The sequence below is a fragment of the Ranitomeya imitator genome, chromosome 2 (assembly GCF_032444005.1).
Source record: "Ranitomeya imitator isolate aRanImi1 chromosome 2, aRanImi1.pri, whole genome shotgun sequence".
NCBI lineage: Eukaryota > Metazoa > Chordata > Amphibia > Anura > Dendrobatidae > Ranitomeya > Ranitomeya imitator.
In genome coordinates this window covers 299,839,489-299,852,645 of record NC_091283.1, presented here as the reverse complement: position 1 = coordinate 299,852,645, position 13,157 = coordinate 299,839,489, and the positions used below count along the sequence as shown (strand labels likewise).

The 13,157-nt window shown below is 45.3% G+C and overlaps 1 protein-coding gene across 1 annotated transcript in view; it reads left to right on the top strand.

Annotated features, from left to right (window-relative positions):
* Nucleotides 1–2,098: 2,098 nt before the first annotated feature.
* The window catches only part of LOC138663342 (oocyte zinc finger protein XlCOF22-like), a 79,852-nt gene continuing 68,793 nt past the window's right edge, over nt 2,099–13,157 (top strand). The window contains exon 1 of the mRNA XM_069749519.1: nt 2,099–2,142. Within this exon, the coding sequence (XP_069605620.1) occupies nt 2,116–2,142 (27 nt within the window). The 5' untranslated portion in view covers nt 2,099–2,115. The remainder of the gene's footprint in view (nt 2,143–13,157) is intronic.

The following is a 13,157-nucleotide window of genomic DNA, read 5'->3' as shown; positions in this document are numbered from 1 at the left end:
GGCAGAATGTAGATACGGGGCATGACTGGAGACATGGGGCAGAATGAAAGAAATGGGGCAGGATTGGAGACAGATCATGCAGGATCATGGGGCAGGATGGATACGATGGAGACTGATGGGGCAGGATAGGGAGATCATATGGGGCAGAATGGATACTCATGAGGGCAGGATGGGAGAATATATGGCTGGAGCCAGGAATGAGATACACGGGGCCAGGATGGGGGATATTATTATTACCATAGGGACTAATTAAGGGATATTATTACTGCAGTAATGTATTTATTTTATTTTTTGAGGACACTGTTTTAAATGGGGGGGGGGGGGGGCGGTCCTGTTACTGTGTAGAGTGACATTTTGTCACCTCTTTTTCTTCATGTGGTGTAATGTAGAAGTTGGGAAAAATTAAGTAATGTGTTCTGCAAGCGGAGCTCGAGATAACTGTGTTATTTCCTGCAGAGACAAGTCCTGGCTGGATGAAGTGATGGCGGTCTGTGCTGGATGAAAGATGAAGGACTTCACCTAGAGACGTCACTGGTGAGTCAGTGATACCTATACACTGACACTATACACTGTATACTATATAGAGAGGTCCTGTGTATAATGTCGCCGGTGATCACTGTATTACCTCTACACAGACACTGCATACTAAGAACAGATCTCCTGTGAATACTGGCACTTATGGTGATAGTATTGTGGGTTTTTTTTTCTTCCTAACTGAAGGGTAAATTGACTAGATCAATGGATGTTTGACAGGTTATAGTTTCACATAGCAACTTTTTTCTCGAATAATCTGGTTCAGGTATATGATGACCCCCGTCGCATGACCCCGTAACATGACCGGGGGCCCAGAGTGTCTGAACAGCCCGGGGCCCTGGCTACCCTTAATCCACCCTTGGACTCGATCAATCACTTTTCGCCTCCCTTATCTCCCCAAGATCTAACATCCTCTTCACCTCATTTGAAAGCACCTCCTGACATGCTTCCGCAATTCTATAGGGCTTGAGGTTCACCCTGACATACATGTCATGTTCTACCACCTGTGTATGCCGATAGCTCCAAGAACAGGTCATGGTTCTGCTGCAACAGCTCCCGACACCGTTGCCTCTGGGTAGGCGTAAGAGTCTCTGCAACAGTGACATCATCCACTGTGGCTTTGGGACTGGCTCCCAGGCAAGGGGCGTCCAGCGATTTTCGGTCTCGCCAAGGTTTTAGCAAATTCACATGATATGATTTGGTGCGGCTTCCTTTGACCCTGCTGTGTACCTTGTAATTAACTTCACCCAGTTTTTCCACCACCTCATATGGGCCTTGCCACTTAGCTAGGAACTTGCTCTCCGCCATACAGATAAGCACTATTATTGTTTTATTATTATTATTCATTTCATAGCTCCATTTATTCCATGGCGCTTTACATGTGAAAGCACTAGCATGGGGTTCCCGGGCTGGAACTGCTTCAGTCTCGCTGTTTGGTCATAGACCCTTGCCTGTGCCTGGAGAAGATCCTACTTCATGATAGTCATTACTTTCGCCATTTTCTCCTGCAGCTGCGGAACACAGAATATTAGGAAGAAGGAAAAAGACGCAAGACGATAATACACAGATAGGAATAACAGAGAGGAAATATTGGAGAACAATACATGTAATATTGAGATCGATCCAATCATTGTTTTATAAAAAAAAATCTACTTATTAAACGAACAAAGCTCTGCACCATACACACATGGCTCCGCTACATACACATTGTACACACAGGGCTCTGCTCAGTACATGTCATAGACACACGGCTCCGCTCCGTACAATCATGGCTCCTGTCCATACGCAAACAACTCTGCTCTGTACATGCACGGCTCAGCACCGTACACCCTGTACACACACAGCTCCACTCAACACACCCTGTACACAGGCGGCTTCACTCCATATATCTCGTACACACACGGCCCTGCTACATCCACACTGTAATCCCCTCCTGACCCCACACAGAAACTTCCCCTCATCCAGCACCATGACAACCAGCACAGCAGAGTCCTGCATACAGTGAGACCCTGATCATGTGACCCCTGACTCCTCCCCTCCTGTGACCTCATCACAGGTCCTGTGCGCACAGAGCTGCCATATATGTGGTGTGCGGCTCTGCAGGTGAAGGTATGTGGAGATCCCCTATTACTGGCGCATTAATATTAGAAATATATTGCTTGGTCTTCCCGACCTTATCTTGACCTCCACTGTTCCTGGTAACTGCTATTTCTTAATTACATTCCAACCTGAGGAAAGGGCAACTTGAAAACACTTTGTTATCTTCTTCTATCCTCCTCCTGCTTTGTGGCCTCCACCATTGTCAGAGCTCGGCAGCTGCTTAGAGCCCATGGCTGCTATTTTTTGGCACAAGGTTAGAGGAGGCTGGGTTTTTACAAAGTTGGGAAACTTGCATCACCTGACCTTTCCTAACAATGATAGTGAACAAGCCATAACCCTAACAGGTTAAGGCCGGCGTCACACTCAGCGTATAAAAATACGGTCCGTAAATTACGGCCGTAATACACAGAAAAGTCCCCAAAATAGTGGTCCGTATCTCCTCCGTAGGCAGGGTGTGTCATCGTATTTTGCGCATGGCATCCTCCGTATGTAATCCGTATGGCATCCGTACTGCGTGTTTTTCTCGCAGGCTTGCAAAACCGACATACGGACATACAATGGATCCATGTGCTCAAAAAATCATAAAGACATATATACTTTCTATATATATATATATATATATATATATATATATATGTCAGTAGACACATATATGTATATATATTAATATTTCATCCAGCGCGAGATAGCTTTAAAGCCGGTAATTCAATTGCCGGCTTTTGCTATCTCCTTCCTAAAGCCGTCATGATATGAGACATGGTTTACATACAGTAAACCATCTCATATCCCCATTTTTTTGCATATTCCACACTACTAATGTTAGTAGTATGTATGTGCAAAATTTGGGCGATCTAGCTATTAAATTAAAGGGTTAAATGGCGGAAAAAATTGGCGTGGGCTCCCGCGCAATTTTCTCCACCAGAGTAGTAAAGCCAGTGACTGAGGGCAGATATTAATAGCCTGGAGAGGGTCCATGGTTATTGGCCCCCCCCTTGACTAAAAACATCTGCCCCCAGCCACCCCAGAAAAAGCACATCTGGAAGATGCACCTTTTCTGGCACTTGGCCACTCTCTTCCCATGTAGCAGTGGGATATGGGGTAATGAAGGGTTAATGTCACCTTGCTATTCTAAGGTGACATTAAGCCAGATTAATAATGGGGAGGCGTCAATTATGACACCTATCCATTATTAATCCAATTGAATGAAAGGGTTAAAAATCACACACACACATTAAAAAGTATAAAGGGTTAAAAATCACACACACACATTATTAAAAAGTATTTTAATGAAATAAACACAAAGGTTGTTTTAATATTTTATTGTTCTCTCAATCCACCTGAAGACCCTCGCTCTGTAACAAAGAAAAAATAATAAACCAACAATATACATACCTTCCGTTGATCTGTAACGTCCCACGATGTAAATCTATCTGAAGGGGTTAAAATATTTTACAGGCAGGAGCTCTGCTACAATGCAGCTGTGCTCTTGCCTGTAAAACCCCGGGGAATGAAGGTAATGTAGGTCAATGACCTGTAGTTACCTTCATTCGCAGTGATGCGCCCTCTGCTGGTTGTCCTCATATGAACTCGAGCCTGGGAGCTTTCCAGGAAAGTTCTCACGCTTGAGGGACATCCAGCAGAGGGCACCTCTGTTGTGAATTCTGTTGTCGAGCTCCCTCCTGTGGTCATGAATGGTACTTCGGTGAGTTCGGTCCGTGGGCTCCCTCTGGTGGCTGTGAGTGGAGCTGCTGCTTCTGAGGTTCCTTACACAGGTGACGTGGTTTATCCTTTGCTTGGCTTCTCTATTTAACTCCACTCAGATCGTTTCTCCATGCCAACTGTCAATGTTTTAGCATTGGTTCAGTTCGCTCCTGGATCTGTCTGGTGTCCTGTCTTCTGCAGAAGCTAAGTTCCTGATTGTTATTATTTCTTTGTCCAGCTGGTTATCTTGATTTTGTCTTGCTAGCTGGAAGCTCTGGGATGCAGGGTGGCACCCCCGCACCGTGAGTCGGTGCGGAGGACCCTTTTGCACACTCTGCGTGGTCTTTTGTAGGTTTTTGTGCTGACCGCAAAGATTCCTTTCCTATCCTCTGTCTATTTAGTAAGTCGTGCCTCCCTTTGCTGAAACCTATCTCATTTCTGCGTTTGTGACTTTCATCTTTACTCACAGTCATTACATGTGGGGGGCTGCCTATTCCTTTGGGGAATTTCTCTGAGGCAAGGTAGGCTTTATTTTCTTCTCTAGGGCTAGCTAGCTCTTAGGCTGTGACGAGGCGCCGAGGGAGCGTCAGGAGCGCTCCACGGCTATTTCTAGTGTGTGTGATAGGAGTAGGGCTTGCGGTCAGCAGAGCTCCCACATCCCAGAGCTCGTCCTGTATGAGGTTTAACTATCAGGTCATTCCGGGTGCTCCTAACCACCAGGTCATAACAGTACAGCTGGCCCAAAGTATTAATGCATCTCAATAGAGGGATAAGAGAAGTTCTGAGACCACTGTGTTTTGTCTTTCTTTTCCCCTAGACCTTTGGGTGGTTCAGGACACAGGTGTAGAGATGGACATTCAAGGTCTGTCCTCTTGTGTGGATCATCTCACTGCAAGGGTACAAAACATTCAAGATTTTGTGGTTCAGAATCCGATGTTAGAGCCTAGAATTCCTACTCCTGATTTATTTTCTGGAAATAGATCTAAGTTTCTGAATTTCAAAAATAATTGTAAACTGTTTCTAGCTTTGAAACCATGCTCCTCTGGTGACCCCGCTCAACAAGTAAAAATCATTATTTCTTTATTACGTGGTGACCCTCAAGACTGGGCATTTTCCCTTGCGCCAGGAGATCCTGCATTGCGTGATGTTGATGCGTTTTTTCTGGTGCTAGGATTGCTTTATGATGAACCAAATTCCGTGGATCAGGCAGAGAAAATCTTGCTGGCTTTGTGTCAGGGTCAGGATGAGGCGGAGGTGTACTGTCAGAAGTTTAGAAAGTGGTCTGTGCTTACTCAGTGGAATGAATGTGCCCTGACGGCAATTTTCAGAAAGGGTCTTTCTGAAGCCCTTAAGGATGTCATGGTGGGATTTCCCACGCCTGCTGGTCTGAATGAGTCTATGTCATTGGCCATTCAGATCGATCGGCGCTTGCGTGAGCGCAAAGCTGTGCACCATTTGGCGGTGTTCTCTGAGAATAGGCCTGAGCCTATGCAGTGTGATAGAACTTTGACCAGAGCTGAACGGCAAGAACACAGACGTCGGAATGGACTGTGTTTTTACTGTGGTGACTCCACTCATGCTATCTCCGATTGTCCTAAGCGCACTAAGCGGTTCGCTAGGTCTGCCACCATTGGTACGATACTGTCAAAATTTCTTTTGTCCGTTACTCTGATTTGCTCTCTGTCGTCATATTCTGTTATGGCATTTGTGGATTCAGGCGCTGCCCTGAATTTGATGGACTTGGAGTTTGCCAGGCGCTGTGGTTTTTCCTTGGAGCCCTTGCAGCATCCTATTCCATTGAGAGGAATTGATGCTACGCCTTTGGCCAAGAATAAACCTCAATACTGGACGCAATTGACCATGTGCATGGCTCCTGCACATCAGGAGGATATTCGATTTTTGGTGTTGCATAATCTGCATGATGTGGTCGTTTTAGGGTTGCCATGGCTACAGGTCCATAATCCAGTGTTGGATTGGAAATCAATGTCTGTGTCCAGCTGGGGTTGTCAAGGGGTACATGGTGATGTTCCATTGTTGTCAATTTCGCCTTCCACCCCTTCTGAAGTCCCTGAGTTTTTATCAGATTACCGGGATGTATTTGAGGAGCCCAAATCCGATGCCCTACCTCCTCATAGGGACTGCGATTGTGCTATTAATTTGATTCCCGGTAGTAAGTTTCCTAAGGGCCGACTGTTTAATCTATCTGTGCCAGAGCACGCTGCTATGCGGAGTTATATAAAGGAATCCTTGGAGAAGGGTCATATTCGCCCGTCGTCGTCACCATTGGGAGCAGGGTTCTTTTTTGTGGCCAAGAAGGATGGCTCTTTAAGACCTTGTATTGATTACCGCCTTCTTAATAAGATCACAGTCAAATTTCAGTATCCTTTGCCGCTGATGTCTGATCTGTTTGCTCGAATTAAGGGGGCTAGTTGGTTCACCAAGATAGATCTTCGAGGGGCGTATAATCTGGTGCGAATTAAACAGGGCGATGAATGGAAAGCAGCATTTAATACGCCCGAGGGCCATTTTGAGTACCTGGTTATGCCATTCGGGCTTTCTAATGCTCCATCTGTGTTTCAGTCCTTTGTGCATGACATCTTCCGAGAGTACCTGGATAGATTCATGATTGTATTTTTGGATGACATTTTGGTCTTTTCGGATGATTGGGAGTCTCATGTGAAACAGGTCAAAATGGTGTTCCAGGTTCTTCGTGCTAATTCCTTGTTTGTGAAGGGGTCTAAGTGTCTCTTTGGAGTTCAGAAGGTTTCATTTTTGGGTTTCATTTTTTCCCCTTCTACTATCGAGATGGACCTTGTTAAGGTCCAGGCCATTTATGATTGGACTCAGCCGACATCTGTGAAGAGCCTACAGAAGTTCCTGGGCTTTGCTAATTTTTACCGTCGCTTCATCGCTAATTTTTCTAGTGTTGCTAAACCGTTGACTGATTTGACCAAGGAAGGTGCTGATGTGGTCAATTGGTCCTCTGCGGCTGTAGAGGCTTTTCAGGAGTTGAAGCGTCGTTTTTCTTCTGCCCCTGTGCTGTGCCAGCCAGATGTTTCGCTTCCGTTTCAGGTCGAGGTTGATGCTTCTGAGATTGGAGCAGGGGCTGTTTTGTCGCAAAGAAGTTCTGATGGCTCGGTGATGAAACCATGTGCCTTCTTTTCTAGAAAATTCTCGCCTGCTGAGCGCAATTATGATGTTGGCAATCGAGAGTTGTTGGCCATGAAATGGGCATTCGAGGAGTGGCGACATTGGATTGAAGGAGCTAAACATCGCGTGGTGGTCTTGACGGATCACAAGAATTTGACTTATCTCGAGTCTGCCAAACGGTTGAATCCTAGACAGGCTCGATGGTCGCTCTTTTTCTCCCGTTTTGATTTTGTGGTTTCATACCTTCCGGGATCTAAGAATGTGAAGGCTGATGCCCTGTCAAGGAGTTTTGTGCCTGACTCTCCGGGTGTTCCGGAGCCAGCGGGTATTCTTAAAGAGGGGGTAATTTTGTCTGCCATCTCCCCTGATTTGCGGCGCGTGCTACAGAAGTATCAGGCTGATAGACCTGACCGTTGTCCTTCGGAGAAACTGTTTGTCCCTGATAGATGGACTAGTAGAGTTATCTCTGAGGTTCATTGTTCGGTGTTGGCTGGTCATCCTGGAATCTTTGGTACCAGAGATTTGGTGGCTAGATCCTTTTGGTGGCCTTCTTTGTCACGGGATGTGCGTTCTTTTGTGCAGTCCTGTGGGACTTGTGCTCGGGCTAAGCCCTGCTGTTCTCGTGCCAGTGGGTTGCTTTTGCCCTTGCCGGTCCCGAAGAGGCCCTGGACGCATATTTCCATGGATTTTATTTCTGATCTCCCTGTTTCTCAAAGGATGTCGGTCATTTGGGTGGTTTGTGATCGCTTCTCTAAGATGGTCCATTTGGTACCCTTGTCTAAATTGCCTTCCTCCTCTGATTTGGTGCCATTGTTTTTCCAGCATGTGGTTCGTTTGCATGGCATTCCGGAGAACATCGTCTCGGACAGGGGTTCCCAGTTTGTTTCAAGGTTTTGGCGGTCCTTTTGTGCTACGATGGACATTGATTTGTCTTTTTCTTCGGCTTTCCATCCTCAGACAAATGGCCAAACCGAACTAACTAATCAGACTTTGGAGACATACAGTTAGGTCCATATATATTTGGACAGAGACAACATTTTTCTAATTTTGGTTATAGACATTACCACAATGAATTTTAAACAAAACAATTCAGATGCAGTTGAAGTTCAGACGTTCAGCTTTCATTTGAGGGTATCCACATTAAAATTGGATGAAGGGTTTAGGAGTATCAGCTCCTTAACACGTGCCATCCTGTTTTTAAAGGGACCAAAAGTAATTGGACAATTGACTCCAAGGCTATTTCATGGACACGTGTGGGCAATCCCTTCGTTATTTCATTCTCAATTAAGCAGATAAAAGGTTTGGAGTTGATTTGAGGTGTGGTGCTTGCATTTGGAAGGTTTTGCTGTGAAGTAAACATGAGGTCAAAGGAGCTCTCCATGCAGGTGAAACAAGCCATCCTTAAGCTGCGAAAACAGAAAAAACCCATCCGAGAATTTGCTACAATATTAGGAATGGCAAAATCTACAGTTTGATACATACTGAGAAAGAAAGAAAGCACTGGGGAACTCATCAATGCAAAATGACCTGGGCGCCCACGGAAGGCAACAGTGGTGGATGATCGCAGAATAATCTCCATGGTGAAGAGAAACCCCTTCACAACAGCCAACCAAGTGAACAACACTCTCCAGGGGGTCGGCGTATCAATATCCAAATCTACCATAAAGAGAAGACTGCATGAAAGTAAATACAGAGGGTTCACTGAACGGTGCAAGCCACTCATAAGCATCAAGAATAAAAAGGCTAGACTGGACTTTGCTAAAAAACATCTAAAAAAGCCAGCACAGTTCTGGAAGAACATTCTTTGGACAGATGAAACCAAGATCAACCTCTACCAGAATGATGGAAAGAGAAAAGTATGGTGAAGGCGTGGTACAGCTCATGATCCAAAGCATACCACATCATCTGTAAAACACGGTGGAGGCAGTGTGATGGCTTGGGCATGCATGGCTGCCGGTGGCACTGGGTCACTAGTGTTTATTGATGGCGTGACACAGGACAGAAGCAGCCGAATGAATTCTGAGGTATTCAGAGACATACTGTGTGCTCAGATCCAGCCAAATGCAGCCAAACTGATTGGTCGTCGTTTCATACTACAGATGGACAATGACCCAAAACATAAAGCCAAAGCAACCCAGGAGTTTATTAAAGCAAAGAAGTGCAATATTCTTGATTGGCCAAGTCAGTCACCTGATCTCCACCCAATTGAGCATGCATTTCACTTATTAAAGACTAAACTTCAGACAGAAAGGCCCACAAACAAACAGCAACTGAAAACCACCGCAGAGAAGGCCTGGCAGAGCGTCAAAAATGAGGAAACACAGCGTCTGGTGATGTCCTTGTGTTCAAGATTTCAGGCAGTCATTGCCAACAAAGGGTTTTCAACCAAGTACTAGAAATGAACATTTTATTTAAAATTATTGAATCTGTCCAATTACTTTTGGTCCCTTTAAAAACAGGGTGGCACATGTTAAGGAGCTGAAACTCCTAAACCCTTCATTCAATTTTAATGTGGATACCCTCAAATGAAAGCTGAAAGTCTGAACTTCAACTGCATCTGAATTGTTTTGTTTAAAATTCATTGTGGTGATGTCTATAACCAAAATTAGAAAAATGTTGTCTCTGTCCAAATATATATGGACCTAACTGTATCTGAGATGCTTTGTTTCTGCTGATCAGGATGATTGGGTGTCCTTTTTGCCTTTGGCTGAATTCGCCCTTAATAATCGGGCCAGCTCGGCTACTTTGGTTTCTCCTTTTTTCTGCAATTCTGGTTTCCATCCTCGTTTCTCTTCAGGGCAGGTTGAGCCTTCGGACTGTCCTGGTGTGGATACTGTGGTGGACAGGTTGCAGCAGATTTGGACTCATGTGGTGGACAATTTGACATTGTCCCAGGAGAAGGCTCAACGTTTCGCTAACCGCCGGCGCTGTGTTGGTCCCCGACTCCGGGTTGGGGATTTGGTTTGGTTGTCATCTCGTCATGTTCCTATGAAGGTTTCCTCTCCTAAGTTTAAGCCTCGTTTCATTGGGCCATATAAGATTTCTGAAATTCTTAATCCTGTGTCATTTCGTTTGGACCTTCCAGCTTCTTTTGCCATCCATAATGTGTTCCATAGGTCGTTGTTGCGGAGATACGTGGCGCCTATGGTTCCCTCCGTTGATCCTCCTGCCCCGGTGTTGGTCGAGGGGGAGTTGGAGTATGTGGTGGAAAAGATCTTGGATTCTCGTGTTTCGAGACGGAAACTCCAGTACCTGGTCAAGTGGAAGGGTTATGGTCAGGAGGATAATTCCTGGGTTTTTGCCTCTGATGTTCATGCTGCTGATCTAGTTTGTGCCTTTCATTTGGCTCATCCTGATCGGCCTGGGGGCTCTGGTGAGGGTTCGGTGACCCCTCCTCAAGGGGGGGGTACTGTTGTGAATTCTGTTGTCGAGCTCCCTCCTGTGGTCATGAATGGTACTTCGGTGAGTTCGGTCCGTGGGCTCCCTCTGGTGGCTGTGAGTGGAGCTGCTGCTTCTGAGGTTCCTTACACAGGTGACGTGGTTTATCCTTTGGTTGGCTTCTCTATTTAACTCCACTCAGATCGTTTCTCCATGCCAGCTGTCAATGTTTTAGCATTGGTTCAGTTCGCTCCTGGATCTGTCTGGTGTCCTGTCTTCTCCTGCAGAAGCTAAGTTCCTGATTGTTATTATTGTTCTTGTTTCTTTGTCTAGCTGGTTATCTTGATTTTGTCTTGCTAACTGGAAGCTCTGGGATGCAGGGTGGCACCCCCGCACCGTGAGTCGGTGCGGAGGACCCTTTTACACACTCTGCGTGGTCTTTTGTAGGTTTTTGTGCTGACCGCAAAGATTCCTTTCCTATCCTCTGTCTATTTAGTAAGTCGTGCCTCCCTTTGCTAAAACCTATCTCATTTCTGCGTTTGTTACTTTCATCTTTACTCACAGTCATTACATGTGGGGGGCTGCCTATTCCTTTGGGGAATTTCTCTGAGGCAAGGTAGGCTTTATTTTCTTCTCTAGGGCTAGCTAGCTCTTAGGCTGTGACGAGGCGCCTAGGGAGCGTCAGGAGCGCTCCACGGCTATTTCTAGTGTGTGCGATAGGATTAGGGCTTGCGGTCAGCAGAGCTCCAACATCCCAGAGCTCGTCCTGTATGAGTTTAACTATCAGGTCGGGTGCTCCTAACCACCAGCTCATAACACACCTCACCGCGAATGAAGGTAACTTTTAACCGTTTCATTCAATTGGATTAATAATGGATAGGTGTCATAATTGACGCCTCTCCATTATTTAATCTGGCTTAATGTCACCTTACAATAGCAAGGTGACATTAACCCTGCATTACCCCATATCCCACCGCTACACGGGAATGGGAAGAGAGTGGCCAAGTGCCAGAATAGGCGCATCTTACAGATGTGCCTTTTCTGGGGTGGCTGGAGGCAGATGTTTTTAGCCAGGGGGGGGCCAATAACCATGGACCCTCTCCAGGCTATTAATATCTGCCCTCAGTCACTGGCTTTACTACTCTGGCAGAGAAAATTGCACGGGAGCCCACGCCAATTTTTTCTGCCATTTAACCCTTTAATTTAATAGCTAGAGCGCCCACATTTTGCACATACATACACACTACTAACATTAGTAGTGTGGAATATGCAAAAAAAAAAGGGATATGAGATGGTTTACTGTGTGTAAACCATGTCTCATATCATGTCAGGTTTAGGAAGGAGATAGCAAAAGCCGGCAATTGAATTACCGGCTTTTAAGCTATCTAGCGCTGAATGAAATATTAATATATATACATATATGTGTCTCACTGACATATATATATATATATATATCTATTCTATGTGTAAACATTTATTCTACATATTCTATTGTAAGCTGTCAGTGTGATTTTACTGTACACCTGTTATGAACTGGTGGTTTAGGAGCAACATGGGACGAGCTCTGAAGGAGGTGGTACCTGTACTGACCGTAGTCCCTAAGCTCAACACAACACTAGAAGTAGCCGTGGGATGCTCCTGACACTCCCTAGGCACCTCGTCACAGCCTGAGAATTAACTACCCCTAAAGATAGAAACAGGAAAACTATCTTGCCTCAGAGAAAATCCCCAAAGGATAGATAGCCCCCCACAACTAATGACTGTGAGTGGAGAGGGAAAAGACATACACAGAATGAAACCAGGATGTAGCACAGGAGGCCAGTCTAGCTAGATAGATAGGACAGGAGAGAATACTGTGCGGTCAGTATTAAAAACTACAAAAATCCACACAGAGTTTACAAAAAATCTCCACACCTGACTAAAGGTGTGGAGGGTAAATCTGCTTCCCAGAGCTTCCAGCTTAACTGAATTAATCCATACTGACAAGCTGGACGAAACATAGAATGCACAGAACGAATAAGTCCACAACATGTGGACAGAAAAGAGCAAAGCAAGGACTTATCTTTGCTGATCTGGTCAGGATATCAGGGAAATCCAAGCAAAGATGTGAATCCAACCAGTAACCATTGACAAGTGGCACTGGCTGAAGGGAAGAGCCAGGCAAAAATAGCCGAGCAGAAAAACAATCAGTGGAAGCAGCTGCAGACTGTTAAATCCAAGGAGCAGCCATTCCACCTAAAACCACCGGAGGGAGCCCAAGAGCAGAACTCACAAAAGTGCCACTTACAACCACCGGAGGGAGCCCAAGAGCGGAATTCACAACAACACTGCACTAAATTGCCGGCTTTTCTCTCTAACACCGCTGCGTATTTCTCGCAAGTCACACTGCTGGTCCGTGTGTAATCCGTATTTTTCTCGCCCCCATAGACTTTCATTGGCGGATTTTTTGCGCAATACGGTGACAAACGCAGCATGATAGGAGCAGGGGCATAGAAAAGCATTGTACCGTATGCAATCCGTATTTTCAGCACCTCTCTTACGTCCGTAAAACACGGTAGTGTGACGCCGGCCTCATTAAGGTGTGAAACCTGGGTCAAAGTTATCTGAGCACACACATCTCCAAGCGTGCCCAAACTTTTTCATCACCGCTGTTTTCCTTTTTGTACTTTTTAAAATGTAAAAAATGCCAATATATATATATTTGCCTAAAATACAAAGGAAATGTGTCATGTTTAACTTTAGGCCTTTTAGACATCATTTAATCTTTAAGTTGCTTACCTGTTCACAATAACAGC